This window comes from Engystomops pustulosus, chromosome 2 (genome assembly GCF_040894005.1).
Source record: "Engystomops pustulosus chromosome 2, aEngPut4.maternal, whole genome shotgun sequence".
In the NCBI taxonomy this organism is placed as follows: Eukaryota; Metazoa; Chordata; class Amphibia; order Anura; family Leptodactylidae; genus Engystomops; species Engystomops pustulosus.
In genome coordinates, this window is record NC_092412.1 from 246,442,750 (window position 1) to 246,462,299 (window position 19,550).

General features: G+C 43.2%; 1 protein-coding gene across 2 annotated transcripts in view; it reads right to left on the minus strand.

Moving 5' to 3' along the window:
* The window catches only part of RCAN1 (regulator of calcineurin 1), a 48,010-nt gene that overhangs the window by 8,130 nt on the left and 20,330 nt on the right, over positions 1-19,550 (minus strand). Inside the window, exon 1 of one of the 2 annotated variants that reach the window (XM_072138714.1) lies at positions 1,021-1,309. The exons of the other annotated variant lie outside the window; for it this stretch is intronic. Coding sequence (XP_071994815.1) covers positions 1,021-1,107 — 87 coding nt within the window. The 5' untranslated portion in view covers positions 1,108-1,309. Of the gene's footprint in view, positions 1-1,020; positions 1,310-19,550 lie in introns of those variants that run through there. 2 annotated transcript variants of the gene reach the window in all.

Genomic DNA, 19,550 nt, shown 5'->3' on the forward strand with positions numbered 1-19,550 from the left:
TTTGGTTGTAACAAACATCACATGGCTAATCTTCACCATATGATCATAAAATCCTGTCATGATGATGTCATTTGTGTTTTGCAGCATGACCACACCATGATGGAGGCAGCGCGTGTAGCCCAAGCCTTCAACCAGACCACACAAATCTATCATTAGACATGATGGCATCAAAAATCTGGACCCAAGTAACTGATACCTGTGCAAATCTGGATTACTTACACCAAACAAGTGTGGGTTATAATATTTTCCAGATTATCAGCCTTAAAGTAGTAAATAAACTAAAATATATGACAATCCTCCCAAATTCAACATTCTGCATTAGGATGGTGACACACATAGCGTTTTTAGGCCGTTTTTGACAGGTTTGACAAATTATCTTAATTCAAACGGTAAAAAACGCATGCGTTTTTTACAATCTACAAAAAGGCCCCAAAACAGCCTAAAACGCCATGTGTGTTAGCACCCTAATACCTTTTCTATAAAAAGTGGCAGATTAAGAGAGAGAAAAAAAATCTAAAAATAAAAAAAATTCCAAAAACAGCTGACACCTGTTTGTGGACACAATGCAGGCAGCGCTACTAACAACGGATCAGAGGCTTTCACGGAAATATTTTGGTACAAAGGAGCAGTGAGGTCAGCGGGGAGAGATAATTATTAGGCCCATCTGGTGAACTACCAGCGTAACGTAACATACAGACGCTAAATCGTACACACTTATTACTAATGCATGAAGCAGTTGCAGCAGAGCTGAGTTTGTCACTATGATAACTCACAGCACAAAACTTTAGGACATTGTTAGTCGACCAAGTCAACGTAGCAAAACTAAATTTATAATTTCATGACAATTATTATACTATTACTAGTATTATTATTATACTAATTTCACTTACTGATTAAAAATACTGCAATGACAAACTTGGCACTGCTACATCTGAATGCAAAAATGTGAAAACTTTCCACACAAAATAAGAATATAAAAAAGTGAATATAAAATGACACATGATATAAAATGGCCCTTACCCTGACATCGCTCTGGTAGAAGATGTCGCTCTCGGGCACGCAGGCCACCAGGGAAGCAAAGCTGTAGTTAAAGTTTCTGAAATGCATCTTGAGTCTTTTGCCGAGGACAGAGCGGAGCCGGCTACGAAGTTACAAGACTTGAGCAGGACACTTAAAGAAGCAGCGGCTACACCAATGTGTGTTTATAAGGCACCGGCTACAACTCCTCCCAGCCAAACTCCACAGATTGGGTCCTATGGGGCAGCAAATTCCTCTGCAAACTCCAGTTCCAAGTAACCAGGAAGAAGGACTGAGCAGGACTAGCTGGAAGAGGGTGACGTCGGCATTACTCACTTTCCCTATGCTAATTAACTTTTTTTTCTCTTTCTGCTTTGCAGGATGGAAAAACAGCTGAGGTTTGCATAGCAGTTCCTTTATCAGGACCTCTGGCTACATAGTTTCCACAGCTAGTAATTCCATTCAACACTCAGGCTACATGCGCTCTCCACTTGAGCCTGTCTTAAGATGGAAAATGTTAATGCATGCAACCCCGGCTAAACACACAGGCATTATTATCTGAGACAGGAGGAGGAGAAGGAAACAAGCCGCATTGTTAGTAAATTAGGAGGCAAAACAATGTAATAGAGACTCAGAGTCCTCGGTGTTAAAAATTCACAGCCCCTTCAAGTCTCTTCCTGTATCTAACAATATTTGACAGTGTTGTAAGTGGATATAATACACACAAAAAGATTTACTAACTTTTCAGCTGTGTCATGCTCCAGAGCTGCACTCACTATTCTGCTGCTGGTGCAGTCACTGTGTACATACATGACATTACTTATGCTGTACTGATCCTGAGTTACATCCTGCATTACACTCCAGAGCTGCACTCACTATTCTGCTGCTGGTGCAGTCACTGTGTACATACATGACATTACTTATCCTGTACTGATCCTGAGTTACATCCTGTATTATACTCCAGAGCTGCACTCACTATTCTGCTGCTGGAGCAGTCACTGTGTACATACATGACATTACTTATCCTGTACTGATCCTGAGTTACATCCTGTATTATACTCCAGAGCTGCACTCACTATTCTGCTACTGGTGCAGTCACTGTGTACATACATGACATTACTTATCCTGTACTGATCCTGAGTTACATCCTGTATTATACTCCAGAGCTGCACTCACTATTCTGCTACTGGTGCAGTCACTGTGTACATACATGACATTACTTATCCTGTACTGATCCTGAGTTACATCCTGTATTATACTCCAGAGCTGCACTCACTATTCTGCTGCTGGTGCAGTCACTGTGTACATACATGACATTACTTATCCTGTACTGATCCTGAGTTACATCCTGTATTATACTCCAGAGCTGCACTCACTATTCTGCTGCTGGTGCAGTCACTGTGTACATACATGACATTACTTATCCTGTACTGATCCTGAGTTACATCCTGTATTATACTCCAGAGCTGCACTCACTATTCTGCTGGTGCAGTCACTGTGTACATACATGACATTACTTATCCAGTAACTCTGGGTGAATACAGGATACGTAAAGTCACGTATGTACACAGTGACTCCACCACCTGCAAAATAATTGAGTTGTAAATCGCTACAGAATATGATGGCGCTATATAAATAATTATTATGTGCATCACAAGAGCAGGATATATTTCTATCCACAATGGAAATTCCTGTTGAATGACAGCAAGCAGAGATCTAGACATTGATGTAAATAGTATAATCGCAGCAAGTACATGTGGGACGGATCATCTTATGAAGAGGAAATGAGGGCTGGAGGCCTGGGTCCCCCCGGACAGGGAAACAAGCGTTGAATTATTGACCACAGGTTACTAATGCATGCGCTGCGAGGACACTCGAGGAAATCTGAATGCTCAGAGGGAAAATATGTTCTACCAACAAACAGTAATTACTGCTGTATACCGCCATCCCCCCCGCCCGCCCGCCATTAACCATTTCCTACAGCACATGACTTGCTGACAAAACACATTTCATTCATCTCTATCCAGTAATCTGAAGAAGCTTCTCCATAAAAAAAAACATCTTTATGAGGTTTTAGCAGATTTTTTAAAATCATCATCTTCAACCATTGCTAACTGGAAACCATCGACCAGCTGCTGATGACTGACCTCATCGATCATCTGATGGCGTTCGTCCATGAATGGACTATCATCATGCAAAAAGAGCTGTCAACAGACACAATGTGACATCACACTCATCAAGGTCACATGACGTATTGCATCATGTGAGGTCATCATGCCAATATGACATCCTAAGATAAAGGCCTAGCCCACAAAACCCTGGGGGAATACTTGTGTACAGTGGTTGTATGCGAGTTGAGCCTCTTGCCTCAGGCAGCACCACCTGTTGCAGGATGGGGGGCAACATCAGGGGTGCGGTCACCTGCTACGAAGCAGGTCCTAACACTTAATAATAATGTCTCTTCAGTACCAATATCAAAACGGTTGTAAGAAATACCCACTTACACCAAGGGGTGAGGTGGGGCACCATTCTATAGGTCCTCTCAGGCATCTGGGAGTTTAGGTTCACCTCTTTGTACTCTGTAAATATAGTGTGAACAGAACATTGGGGGAGATTTATCAGAAGCATCCGAGAGCAGAACACTTCTAGTAGCCCACGGCAACCAATCAGAGCACAGTTTTCATTTTCCCACAGCTGGTTATAAAATCAAAGCTGATCTCTGATTGGTTTCCATGGGCAACTAGGATAGTTTTACCTCAGACACTTGTATTTACTCATTTTTCTCACTTTGTGACACGAAAACTGAATGAAAACTGCAACCGAGTGACATGTCCATGCCCCCGGACACCGCTGCCACTTTACACCACCATCAACCAAGCCTTCCCTCGTTAAAATTACGGATTATATTAATAAACCAATTATTTCCAGTGAAATCCTGTCCTATTCCAGAACACACATAACATACCGCACCCAGAAGACGAAAATTTACACACAATACTGACATATAACCAGCCATACGTGCCAGCTCTGCCCAAACATGGGTTTAAGATTAAAAAGGCCCGGGACACCCAACTGCACAAAAAAAATAGCGCTACAGGATTCCCAGATATAGTAATAAGTAACGGCAACTCCTTGGTTAATGAGTGAAAATCCCTTAAACCACCTCCTCAAACTCTTTAATAATTGGCAATTCTGGAGCAGTTGGAACGTTTGCGCCAGCCCCCACCGATCCTGCACAAACAGGGCCGTTATTTTAACCGCCGATATGCTAATTAGGCTCTCAACTGTCAGTTGGTGTCTGCTTCACCCCAGGACCACCCGACTACCGAGAGGCTAATTAGCATGTTGGGTGTTGAAACTAACGACACTGATTTACTAGTAAAAGGTGGGGGCTAGAAATTCTAACTTTAGCGAAATCTGTGGAACGACGCCCATTGGAGTTCACGGAGATCTACACATAAGGAGAAATAGACTGAGCCAAATTTCCTGGTCTTCTTTAGCACCAAAATATTGTCTTACATGATCTGCACTACACATATGAGGTGTAATAGATGCTTTTTACACAGTTTAGTGCCCCTTACAAAAAAGGGGTGTGGCTTCTGGAAAAGTGGGTGTTGTTCAAGTTTAAATACTGTGCTCTGGGCTCTACTACTTTTGTCTGACTAAAATCCTACATGGAAAAAAGAAGCGTGCAAAATGTTTTTGTAGCAGGGTCACAGTAATAACAATGCTATACGAGGCAGTGGTATTTCACCTATCCCAAGTATATACACCTTGTATAACGGGTGTGTATATTAATATATTGTATGTATAGCGTTATATCAGAGGGAAAAAAACGGTTTAATTTTTTTTCTAGAATCCCCTGGGAATCCGAAGCTACAGATTTCCCAGGAAATTGTGTTTTTGAAGTAAAATTACCTCAGATTTTTTACGAATCACAACATAAATTCTTGTTGGGGAACCATTTAAGCTGCAGACTTGTTCCGCCATATGGAGTCATGAGCCCCTAGCGGAGGCATCATTAAACAAACAAAAAAACCCAAAACATTAAAATGATTAGTATTCATAGAAAAACTGTCATCTGTGTGGCTGGATAGGGAGCGTTACCTCACACACCACAATCCTTGGACTCTATAGCAACCAGAACTGTGCTTATGGTGTTATTTTAAAGCTTAGAATCTCATCTTAAAAATTACACCAGACTTTGGAGGCTATTCTTTAATTTAAAGACACTGCATGCCCTACCGGAGGGGGCAGTTAGTTCGGTAGCATAAAACCTTGTAATTGATGAGGAACAAATCAGTTCAAGATTATTTTAGCACAAGAAGCACTCGGATAAATCACCACATACCAATTGGTGGATGCACGGGACTCCTACGAGTTATATTGTGCCGCTTTAGGTCAATCTCTCCTACAGCCGACCTCCATTATGATAACTTGCAAGAAGAAGCGCCGGTGTAAACTGTGACTAAAAAAATACAGCAAAATCATTCACAACAGGGCGATTCCCTGAAATAAGAAAGGACAACATTTCCTTAGGAGAATTTTCGGTTTATAGTGCAGTTTGCTCTGGATTTGTGGTGGCCCTGCCCCGAGTGCTGGTGAAATCCTGCAGGAGCGAGTGTGAACAGGGCACAACACAGGCGGAGACCAACCTCCGTATGATGTGCACGCAGGTCTCTGAATCTAATGGTAAATTATAATGAAAGGTCTGGATGGATCATCCCTGGAATGAAGACATTCGCTCTGTGCTCTACCTTCAAGGAACCATGAAGCGCGGAGACCGGACATGAACTTCCTGGAGAGGGTGACACCAGAGTACACCGGAGAACTTTATCATCTGAAAAACGGACATGTAGGGTGTGACTGTGAGGGTGTATAAGACGCACCACTTACACTTACTGAAGGGGGCGCAAAAACATAAAGAGGGTTATTACCAGGAATATTCATCATTTGGCGGTATTATTTATCATTACACACAGATATGTGGTAGCACTTCAAACGCTCCTACTTAAAGGGATTTTCCAGTGTGACAAAAAAGCTGTACAAAATCTCCACATGGGTCCGATATTTCAACCTGGGTGCGGGTGCCATAAGGACCCAGGTGGCTGGTAGGTCAGGGTTGGGCGCGGGCCCCCTGCAGATTTTGTTCCCTTTAGGTTATTGTACTTTAAGTGTCTATCTTGGAACGGATACCATCCCCCGATTCCTGTAATCTTGGTGACGCGTCCTGGAGAGGAGCATTGTCTTTTCTTAGGTAAATATTTGTTGTACTGGAGTCCTGGATCATGTTGTGACAAGTTTCTTCTGTAGAAGATGAAATTACATCCAACACCTGACACAATGGAGCAGTGTTAGAGAGTCCACCGGCCTCGGCAGCCTCTGTCCACAAGACCGGGTAGCCAAACCATCTGGAAATCTGCCAAGGGCACCAAACTTTTTGGGTATCTTTATATTGAATTTGGAATGGAACAATGGAATGGTCTCCCTGCTTCCTAAATCTTTTCTAATTTGCAATGAAAAATGTGCAAATGACACATTTTATGACATGTATGTTAAAGGGGTGTGGCTCTATAAAAAGGCCAAACACTAAAAAACTGGCAATTTTTTTCGGGTGATTGTTAGACTTCGGAGTCTTGAGGGAAATTGTCTGTAGTTTTGACCATGGAGCGTTATGTTACGTATGTTGATAGTAGCAGCTGAACTGTTAAATGTAGGTGTGATGTGGGCGAGTCCTCACACTGCTGTGCTCAGAACTCTGTGCATAAGCCCTTTGCCAAGTTACTGTGTAGATGGGCTGTGTGAGGACCCCGCCCCTAGTTCACTTAAAATTCTGCATGGTCAAACCTGTTGACAGGTTCCCTTTCAAATTCAGTCCCCAGACAATGTACAGTCACTACCTAAATTTCAGGCTCTCAGGCAGGCGGAATATCCTTGTTCACTTTCCCAAAATTTTTTAGGGAGAAATTTAGGATGTAGGTTTCTGGGTGGCACCATCTTTTCAAAACACTCAAAATACAATTCCCTAATTCATAGACAGACATTTAGGAATGCACCGAGCGTTGGATGTAAACGTCAGGACCTTGTCCAGGGCTGTTGTCACCTCGGGGGGTAAGAGGCCTGTGATCTGCCTCCCACCCGCAGGTTCCTAGACAGAGACATCGCTATCGCATGAGAGACACATCAAAGCTCCATTAACTGGAGTAAAAATAACACGTCCGGGGTGAGCCGGAGTCATTCCCGATAAGGTCCGAGAGCCGAAACCTCCCTCCCGTCTATGAAATGCTGCACACAGAGGTGACTGTGGCGTTATTCACACTCCAGGTGAAATAGAGGAAAAGTATTGACTTTCCTAATCATATAGATTATTGTTACTCATTACTGAACACTCCCCACATCTCATGTCCACCCTCAACGTAGCAGCGCCAGCCAGGCCCACTACACTTGTACTGGTCATAAGACTTCTCTTGTGCTGTACCATTCCTCTAGAATGCGCTACCGTACAAAAGAAGATTTCTAATATATTATGAAGAACTTTAAGCTCTCTGCATTGACCTGCTCACAGTCCCTCCCATCTCTTCTCAGTGACCGCTGTAGTATCCAACCAGAATCTTGCAGAGCTGGGTTACAATTTTACAGTCCTGCTGCTACTGAGGTGTGACTACACAGCTCTCCTGTGACAATCATTAACACTGTCTGCAGCTTTGTAAGAGCAACAATGCTTACAGATTCTTTAATGGTAACGCATTAGTAGTGAAAAATATATTTAGATATGTAGTATGTGTTGTTTATTATGCATTTTCAGGATTTGCTTTCTCAGTGGTTCACTTGTAGACCTGCAAGTTCAGAGCTGTGAAGAATGTATTCTCTTGTGAGAGTACAGGATAAGTAACATCATGTATGTACACAGTGACTGCACCAGCAGCAGAATAGTTAGTGCAGCTCTGAGGTATAATACAGGATGTAACTCAGGATCAGTACAGGATAAGTAATGCCATGTATGTACACAGTGACTGCACCAGCAGCAGAATAGTGAGTGCAGCTCTGGGGTATAATACAGGATGTAACTCAGGATCAGTACAGGATAAGTAATGTCATGTATGTACACAGTGACTGCACCAGCAGCAGAATAGTGAGTGCAGCTCTGGGGTATAATACAGGATGTAACTCAGGATCAGTACAGGATAAGTATTGTCATGTATGTACACAGTGACTGCACCACCAGCAGAATAGTGAGTGCAGCTCTGGTGTATAATACAGGATGTAACTCAGGATCAGTACAGGATAAGTAATGTCATGTATGTACACAGTGACTGCACCAGTAGCAGAATAGTGAGTGCAGCTCTGGTGTATAATACAGGATGTAACTCAGGATCAGTACAGGATAAGTAATGTCATGTATGTACACAGTGACTGCACCAGCAGCAGAATAGTGAGTGCAGCTCTGGAGTATAATACAGGATGTAACTCAGGATCAGTACAGGATAAGTAATGTCATGTATGTACACAGTGACTGCACCAGCAGCAGAATAGTGAGTGCAGCTCTGGGGTATAATACAGGATGTAACTCAGGATCAGTACAGGATAAGTAATGTCATGTATGTACACAGTGACTGCACCAGCAGCAGAATAGTGAGTGCAGCTCTGGAGTATAATACAGGATGTAACTCAGGATCAGTACAGGATAAGTAATGTCATGTATGTACACAGTGACTGCACCAGCAGCAGAATAGTGAGTGCAGCTCTGGGTATAATACAGGATGTAACTCAGGATCAGTACAGGATAAGTAATGTCATGTATGTACACAGTGACTGCACCAGCAGCAGAATAGTGAATGCAGCTCTGAAGTATAATACAGGATGTAACTCAGGATCAGTACAGGATAAGTAATGTCATGTATGTACACAGTGACTGCACCAGCAGCAGAATAGTGAATGCAGCTCTGAAGTATAATACAGGATGTAACTCAGGATCAGTACAGGATAAGTAATGTCATGTATGCACACAGTGACTGCACCAGCAGAATAGTGAGTGCAGCTCTGGGGTATAATACAGGATGTAACTCAGGATAAGTACAGGATAAGTAATGTCATGTATGTACACAGTGACTGCACCAGCAGCTGAATAGTGAGTGCATGGCCCTTTAAAGCAAATCACTCATTGGTTGCCATCAGTTTTTGTTCCTTTGGTATCATGTGAAGGAAACTTTTTCCATCACTGAGGTTTATTGTTGGAAAATTTTTGAAATGACTGCAATTTCTCAGAGGTGAATGGTGAGTCTGGATGAGATGTATCTACACATCTTTCATATTTATGGTTCCACCTGCATGGAAAAAGTGACACACCCGCTAATTACCTGCGTATCCAAACCTCAGAGTGAGGTCAGGTCTCACGGGGAGACGACGCCGGGCGCGTTATTGTCATTCACACTCCGGCAGATGATACAGAAGAGCAGCTATGGATATAGAGCAGATGCCGCGCAGCTCACAGACGTGTCACCGGGAATAAAGCGGCAAATCCCTTCTCATTTCCAATGCAGACTGATAGATGACATATATACAAAACCAAGGCTGTGCCGACCCAAATACACTCCATTCCCTGCTGCCCTGTCTTACTTCCCTATAGTAAACAATAGACAATATTCTTTGGGGAATTGTCCTTCATGCACGATTCTCACGTTAGTACAGCTAAGGCTTTGTAGTGATTGGGCGTCCAGGGTGATGAGATATGTAGGTGATGTTGGGGCTAGTTTGGGCAGCTTAGTGACATTTTTACACGGCCTGTGTATACAGTATATACAGAATAGATACATGTAACATTCCTACACATACAGTCTTGTTTTGGGTTTGTTAGCCCCAGCGGGTATTTAAGTTCACAAGGATCCCATATGCTCTAGGCACCCAGCAATAGCCTCCTAATCAACTTGGCACCCAGTGATCTACCATTGACAAGGCACGAGTGCTACCTCTCCAAGCAAATAAGCACCCAATGATCCCCCCACCCACAATCGACTAGGCAGCCAGCAACCCCTCAGCAATCGACTAGGCAGCCAGCGATACCCCCCTTATCAAGTAGGCACCCAGTGACAACCCCCTTCCCCATCGACTAGGCATCCAGCGAAAACCATGAGTTAGGCACCCAGCAATTGCAGTTAGGAACCCCCAGCAATTAGGAGAAGAGGGGAGTCCTAAAGTCCCTGACCCATCTCTGGGAATGAAGTGAGGCACAGGCTCTACCATTGCTCTATTCTCTTGTATGAAGCTGCACAAGATTTTATCAACCAGCAAACCCCCCCCCTCCCCCATTGGGTACGGACTCAGAAAAACACCCCCTATCGACTAGGCACTCCGTGAAACCGCCATAGACTAGACACTGAGTGATACCCCCAATCAACTAGGCCCCCAGCGATACCTTCCCCATTGACTAGGCACCTAGCAAATAACCCCAGCAATCAACTAGGCATCCAGCAAAACTGCCATCATCTAGGCACCCAGCGATACCCCCCCCCCCAATCAACTAGGCATCCAGCAAAACTGCCATCATCTAGGCACCCAGCGATAATCCCCCCCCAATCAAATAGGCATCCAGCAAAACTCCCATGTATTAGACACCCAGCAATTCCAATAAGGAACCCACTGGAACCCCATTAATTAGGAGAAGAAAGCCCCTAGTCCTCCCTGTGAATGCCGTGCAGGTGCAGAGGCTCTACCATTGCTCTGTTCTCTTGTATGAAGCTGCACAAGATTTTACCGCCCCGGTAGCTCCAGAGAAGGTAAAGGAGAGGCAGGTCTCCTGTGATAGGGGTTGTGCCAACAAAGACACTTATTCCTTTGATAGCTCAACACCCCTCCGCGTCATTGTAGTCCCATATATCACGTGTTATAAGACCCTTTTATCCCTTTGTTCAACAAATATCAATAAAACTCTGATGAGACAACTGGAAATTTCAAGAAGATATCTAGAAAAAGACGCGACGATCACTGGAAGGAAGCAGATTATTAGGCTTCTAATGGCAGGTCCCTCCCCGTAGAATAGGATAATTGTGGGTTTTATATGTGTAGGTTCTGTTTCCTTAGTGATCACATACAGTAAAAGCAAACACCGGTTTTCCTTCCAGGCATGAAACTTCTATGAACTGACAATTACACAACGGCGTAACGGCCAATTAAATCCAGTTTTATTTCAGTCATGCGGGTTAGTTCCAGCCAAAATGATTAGAGCCGGTGGTTTGTTGGTGTATATGCTGCCCATTTGTTGTCTATGACCGAAGTGAGATCAAGGGCACTTATGCCCTTAAAGGGATCTAAACACATCACCTTTAACCGACCAACTTTAGAAAATATTAACCAGGCGGACCATGTTTTCCTTCCTTTGGTTCCATACCTGTAGTAGATGGCGCCCTACCAGTCCAATGTTGCCTTCTACCTGCCCCTTCCACTTCCCCGTCTTGGTGACTTTGGTTGACCTCTCGCTCTAGTTATATAATATAGTCACGCAGAGAGAGGATAGTCATCTATCAGGATAGTCATCTGGCTTCCATGATACACACACGATCACATGTGTGGGTTTTCCAGGTTATAGACAACTATAGAGGGGCCAAAGAGCCACCACAGGTCAACCACCATTACAATGATTATAACATTACATTGCGTTATAAACTTTTAAAGGCCCTCACAAGTATATGTAGTATTTCCTCTACCATTTACCATCGGAGGTGTGGAATATTTGGAATTTTCCTACCTTAGGAAAACATCGAGGCCAATTTACTTGGAGAAAATGAGGTCTTTGACCTTTTGAAGGAAACTAACTCAAAGATGCTGATGGAGCGGACACCGCAGAGCAAGGATTAGAGAGGTTTTCCAACTAAACAGTGTTATAAATGTTTAAAGGTCATAGAAGACTGATCTGTAGGCCCCAGGGACCCACGATCATCATGAGAACATAGTTCATAGCATCTTCACTCTCCAATAATAAGAAGTTATGGAAAGTTACTTGGAAATTTCCATAACTCCTGACCATCCATGGAGAGCACCCTCTACACAATGCTCGTGAACCAAGGCTTTGGCTGTCAACAAATATGGCCGAGTTGACATGAAACTCCCTCAGTAATGTAACGGAATGGAGTTTCATTCTGAATGGTGCTAGAATTTGTTGCAATGGTTCTCCACTTATATAAGTGAAGGAGTCACAGTTGACATAATCTCTAGTTTTGTGATGGGAATCAAGTCCTAAAAGTCTGTACACATGACAAATTCAAGAGCTAATCCGGGCCTACATGAGGACTTCTCCTTGTGACTTCTCGTCTAAGGTGAGTGAGTTAAAAGTTTGCTGCTCATTGGACATCTTAGGTGTTGACTTACCTTCCCAAAGAAAAACGGGGCGGCAAAAGTTAAAATCCTTAGACACACAAAACTCATTGGGAAGGGGTGGAACCTCCAATAATGATCACAGGAGGTCCCAGTAGTTGGACCCCACCAATCCGCATTTGATCCTCTAGACTGCTGAGTATTTCCAACTTGGACCAATCCATTTAATAGAGGGGTTCTCTCTTCCAGAGCGGTTATATAGATAACCTTCGTTTGCACTGGAGGAGAGTCCTGTTCTGCATAAACAGACTACCCATTTTTTGCATTAAGTTTCCCCCTGAGAGCTTACAACCTAACCTATCAGATTGTATTAGGAGTGTTCGGTACAGTTGGAGCACTCATAGAAAGCCCATAAAAAACTAACTTCCCTGAAGGTGGTCAAACTTGAACCCAAAACTGCGCATTATGTAATACTTCATTTCTCCTGCGGGGGCACTGTTGGTAAACTGAACACTTACTGTCACATCTTACCCGGGGACAACTGTGGCGCAGTGTTTACACAATTATCCATTTCATGATGTTTTTAGAATTTTCCAGCCTTACCGAATCTTATCCGATGGGAAAACAACAAACTCCTTAACATTCACTGCAACAACACTTGGAAACTTAAGAGCTGCTTTTCTATTTCTTATTTCAGAGGCCTCATGGGAAAATATCTGCAGAGGAATCATCCATTTCTCCAAACCCACCAAATAAAAAGTCAACAATTTCCTTGGATCTATTAAAGTCCACATAAATCTGTGAATATCACCCCAGGCTAATAAAAGACACATGGTTTTTTTGGGGGGGAAGGGGGGGGGGGGATGATATCATGGGGGCGCATTCCCCACAGCTATAAGTTACATACTGGAAATCTGGCGAGCTGCACTATATCCATATACATATTTTATAGTTACTATGGAAAAAATAATCTCCGCTGTCCAAAACAGCCATTAACATGGAGAAATTGTGCGTAAAATCTCTCATTTAAGAATTTTGAAAATTGAAAACAGAACCTTTGACAAACAAAACCAGCAACACATTTAATATAAGCCAAGTAAATACTAATCTAGGAAGTTTCCTGAAAAAAAATGTATATTGTTAAAATGATAAAATTTGTGTTTTTATCTGCCATCACTAGGGGGAGCTCAGCATTTCATTGCATACAGTTTTACCATAGAGTTCAATGTATAAACAGTATCCAGTAAGCTCTAGAGCTCCATCTGGTGGTACCTGAAGGCAGCCAGAACCTGATCATTTCAAGGGATTTTCAAGAAATATTTATGACATAAGAAATGGCATCCCAAGCAATTATAGTATTTGGTAATTAAGGTTACTCCTCATGTAACAAAGTGTCCAGAGGGAAATGTTTACTTAGATATCAAATGAAATAGAATTCTATGGAGGGGAGGGGGTTGCAGTGAGTCACAGCAGCTAAGTCGCCACAAACCAGCACAGACAGAAGCTGCTCGGAGAAAAGCTGCTAGAAAAAGTCACATATTGAACATGGTCACTCCTCACGTACTGGACTGTTTTAAAGTGTAGCTCACTTTTAATGTCACAATATGACCCAAATTTCCCTCCTATCCTGCCTTATCCCGAAGCACAGATTTTAAACAATGTCCCCCACTTAGAGTAACCCACTTACTTCAAACGTTAGGGAGACTGATGCCATTTCTTGACCTTCACCAGGCTCACATTGCACGTGGCATAACATATTCATATGTACATCAGAAATACTGCCCCCTATGGTGAAAAATATGTTTTTGGAGAGATTATACAAAAACGAACAAGCATGTAGGAGGCTGCATCATTTGCAGGGTCCAGACACGTGGGAACCATTCTACACACCGATTATGTGATGGAACATTCTTCCGGATAATCTGTTTAATGACTTCTAGTAAATTGCAGCATGTTACTTTATGATGATGATTAGGAGACGGATTATAAATGAATCACGCAGCTCCGCCGCAGCCAACCCATACACGGCTAATCTTTACAAACAAGCACAACCGGTTCCAGTTTTCTGTTGCACTTTTTTTTTTTAATGTTTCCATAACTCAACAATAGTTTGTATTTGCCTTGTAAGGTCAACAGCGAGCGACCCCGTCATGTGATCGATCTAGATATAAAGGATAGGAAAGGTCTATGGCGTAATTGGATGATAGCTTGTGGATGAATGCCGGGATAGTTCAGGCAGAACACAGTTTATAATATATACCATGCTTTTCGGATTATAAGACGCACTTTTTAGGAACCCAAAAGTCCGGAGAATGCAGCACAGTCCGAAGATCCCCCTGACTGCTGCCCTGGAGATCGGGCGATGCGCTGACAAAGCTCTTCATCTGATCTCCGAGAGAGCAGAACCTCTGCACTGCTCCCCCTGCTGTCCAGACATGAATAATACTGCAGGACCAAGAGTGATGTTAGAAGCATTTGATTGGTGACATGCTTCCTGCATCACTGGAAGGTCCTTAAACCCAATCATGTTGCCAGGGGCTGAGGCCATAGAAACTGGGACTGGGTATGAAGAAGACCAGTCCATGAGTGAATGGCTATAGCTGTCTTCATGTGAGTGAATGTATGTAGCTGACCTGCGTGATGCACCTGTGTTTGAGTGAATGGATGTAGCAGAGCCACCGGAGAGAATTTTTAATTGGTGTCAAATTAATTTTTCCTCTCTTTTTGGACAACTAAATCTGGGTTGTGTATTTTAGTCTTAAAAATATAGTAGTTCCCAAAATGTATGTGTTGTAATGGCAGCTTGTGTACAAAGGTCTCCGGGTCTGTGGTGTATCCAAATCTATGTTGGCTGCTTGTCAGTATAAAAAAAAGTTTGAAAAAAGTTCAATAAAAGCTTAAAGCAAAGAAATCCCCTTAGAACTAAAATGATAAAGAAGGATGTAGGCTTTTTGAACGTGGCCAAGGTCTATATTTCTAGTATTTGACCATTGATTCACTCTCAAAATGGCGACGAGTAACACCTAGACACATGCAGAACACATGACGGGGGCAATAATTGGAGGCACATCCAAAAGGTAACGTTTCAGATGTTTCCGGTACGTGCTGTTCAGGACGCCATCCATTCATGTGGCAGAAGTAATCATTGGCTTCTTTGAAGATAATTGCTCCATTGAGAAGCCACATGAAGTCGATGGCTCAGGACAATTATACTGCTCCCATTGAGTCAAACGGGGACAGGCAGAACTGTAGGTTGCATTCCTGTCACGTTTGATCTCCATGAAGACTATTTATGACCCAAAAGTTCTGCTTCTGTAAACTTGGGCTGTAATTATGGAATAAGAAGCACATTGTTCTTTTTCGAGATTTCCCTTTGGAGCATGTGGCAGATGCACAGACGCTCTATTGTTCCCTTACTGCCCCTGCCACTGAATATCTGTAGGATGGGTATGATGCCAGGGTAGACATTCACTGAGGGATGACTCTGAGCCAAGGCTGGTGCCAGTATAAGCACCCGTACCAAAGGCAATTCATCACATCAGGCGTCTCCTTTCATGGTCCAGTTGTGACGCCCATGTAGGCCCTGTCATTGCTAGATGGAGTCTGGAGTAGATGGCTACATGACCAAGCTGTGATGTTCTGTAAGGATCCTGATATTATTATACCTATGCTGATCCCTTCATGAAGGTTAACATGAACTTTTGACCTGTTTTTTTCCCGCTCTTTTCTGTCAGGTACAAGTTGTCCCCAGTTTAGTGACAGCTGATGATTGGGTCAGGAAGCTGACCTATGAGTTCCTGTCACCGGGGATGATCTTTAAATACTGCCCAGTGACAAAGGATGATTGGCTCGAACCTTAGCCAATGGTCCTGTTGTATACTGTATATAAGTAATGCGCTGTATATGGAAGCTGTCAAATTTTACCTCAAGTTAAGAAGTAGGAACTTTCTTTTAGACATTTGTGCTATTGTCCCCACACATTGGATGTCCATGTTGATTGTTCACCGGCACTAACCACTTCATATTGGGAACAACCCACAAGACCACCATATCGTATCCATATCAAACTAGAAATAGCGCCACCTTAGCCCATGGGCAATATCTGTTACTGCCATTACAAGTGAATGAGGCAAACCTACAATACCAGACACTGACAATGGGCTAAGGTGGCGCCAGTCTCCAAAAAGTAATTGGTCAACTTTACTGACCAGCCAAGTTTTATTTTAGGGTATTACGCCTCTCTATCCATTACCAGCGTCTGACCTCATCCCATGTATCACAGATGATCGTTTTCCTCTCGTCACTTGCCAAAGGTTTCACCCAACAACTTAATAATTTGTATAAAAAAAGCAATTTCTCTAATTTGAAGCAATCTATGTTCTTGTCAGGATCACTGAGCCCTTACATTGCTTCTTTATGGAAAGCAGATTGTGTATGTCATGGGATATGTATCTGCGGAGCTGTCAGTCGTCTGGAACGCATGCCAAGCCGCTATCATCAGCTGTTCCCTGGCGCTGGCTATGCCCAGCAACAAAGAGCTTGTTTACACACAGCTGGCAGCCAAGGAGCTCCTTAGAGGACCCCAACCCTCCCTTCCATTATCTTCTCAATCTCTTCAGATAGCAAAGTCCTCCAGGCTGCTAAAAGGGAACACGTTCTTACAATCCACAATCACCAAAAGCTATTCCTTTCCACTTCATCATTGACGCGCACTCTCGGTTCAGACTGTCGTTGATATTTCTTCAGGCAACTTCACCACCATTTCTTCAAATTATGGCTGACCATAAGTCAATGCACTATTGATCCCACGCTCGGGGACATCGGTCTCACTCTCACCCACTGCTCACTTTGGAGCTTCAGTTTTTTAGGCGTGTCACCATCAAGTGGGTGGACACGATCAATTTCCAGTCCTATAACAATATTAATTATTAATAATTCCATTATTTATATAGCGTACACAGATTACGCAGCGCTTCACAGAACTTGCCAAAATTGGTCCCGATCGAATTAACCTACCAGTATGTTTTGGATTGTGGGAGGAAACTGGAGGACCCAGAGGAAACCCATGCAAACAAGGAGAGAACATACAAACTCATTGCAGATGTTGACCCTGGGACATAAACCCAGGTCCCCCAGTGCTGCAAAGCTGTAGTACTAACCACTGAGCCACCAAGCTACCCCAGGCTCACATTATCAACAAACCTGTCAGAGGTGATATTTTTGAGGGGTTCTCATAGTTTTATTTTATTAATATTCTTGATCAACAGATACATGGGGTCCCCGAAAGCCCCCGCTGATCAACAACTTTTAAGCAGTCACAGCATTTAAGTGAATGCCCCTCCTCTTTCACATCCATTGGTTCATGTGCCCTTGTTGGAGCTCAGTCGCATATGAGCGAATAAGGTTGTGCTGCAATACCGTGCACAGCCTCTATACTACTTATGGCACTGTACTAGTTGAGCAATTTCGACACTCCCATAGCATTGAATAGAGCGTCAGGGTGAAATTCTTAACCTGTAGCTCCATCAATTAGTGAGAACGGGATCCCCATTCTAGTGATCGGGGAGGATCCCTGCAGTATGAACCCCACGGATCCGGTTATTTTGTCCCATCAACAGGATAGCAGATAACCCTCACAACTCCATTAATGGTGGGGATGATACCACCGGCCTAGTTTGGCATTCATATAGTTGTGCTAAAGGTCTACCCAAAATATATCCGAGGATAATGTTCTCATAATTCCTCATAAAACTGGAAGGAACTCCAAGGAATTTTTTCAAAAGTTTCCTTTCTTACAATATCATAATATCACAATATCAGCTGGAAAGAAACCAAGAACAAAGAGCCGATGGATCATCAGAGAAAACACGACTTATTTCACCAAATGAAGATTCACCACCAGCTTGGGTCACTTCTCCTTTGTGGGTTCCCAATGACCCCATGATCATGGTCACTTTTGATACGTGTCCTGTACATGGCCCCGTCATACCCCGGACAGGGCTGGATCACTCACATGACGCCTTATCTCAGTCATCAGGAAGTCATTTCTTCTGACTAACTTCTTCCACTGATCAAAAATTTTCCATCTGAGATGATTATCTTCTACCATCGGAGAGATAAAGAAGTGGAGACAAGGAGCTGGAAAGTCAACAGGTCATGCCAATCGCACGCATTTTCCATCACCGGGTCCTTGCATTCATGCATAAAATTTAGTCAACTTTACCTCATCTTAAAGGGTCACTCTATTAGCTGCAAGGTACTTTAACAGTCTATTAAAGACTCTTGCTCAAAAGCACCCACCTCCCTGTATAAAAAGATCATCACCTCGCAGATCCCTGATCCCCTTCTTCCTGGGCGTGTCATCTCTGCAGCCAATCACTGACTGGAGTAAGGTCACCACCGACTGCAAAATTGGGGAAGGAGCAGGCAGTGATTTGCGAGGATAATAAGAGAACAGCAGTGTGAGAACACGTCCCAGTACACTTGGAGAAACTACAATTCTGGAATACATATTTCACAGTCCTGCTGCTACTAATTACAAACACAAGACGCATCTCTCCAGAGACAATTAGGGGGGGGTGAAAGAAACCATAAAAAAAAACTTTTTCGGAAACAGCGCCCCTCTGTTACCTGCTGTCTGTGTCTGGTATTGCAGCTCAGTCCCCTTTTCTCGAACACTGCAACACCTAACAAAGTCATTGGACGTGAGTGGTGCTCTATGTTGGGGGTGGAAAAATTATGTTTTCTTAAGCGTCAGTAAAAGATATAGGCCACGGATATAATATATAGGTGAAAAAATAAACTCACTATTCTTAACCCTTTCAGGACAAAACTTTAGTATTCGTTATGTTACTATAACAGAGCCGTGATAGTGAATACTGAAGATAGCCATTGGAACCTTGGAGAGGCTTCGTCCTTTTGAAGCAACCGATTGATGCCCACCCCCCATTTCCGATGACACCATATGTCTCCACTGTTTAGGTGCAGTCGCAATCATCTAGTGTCAACCCCGATTCTGGCAGTTAATGGTAGGTGCTCTATAATACAGTGGACACCTGCTTAATGGGTTGAACCATTTAGTACTATGGGAGTGTTGGAAATTGTGAGCTACAGCACTTACGTGAGAACTAGAGGTATCGGAGTGATTTCTGATTTCCCATATTGAATGGAGCGACGGACACATGCTCCTCACCCTCTTCTTCAAACTGCTGGAGAGTCCCATTATC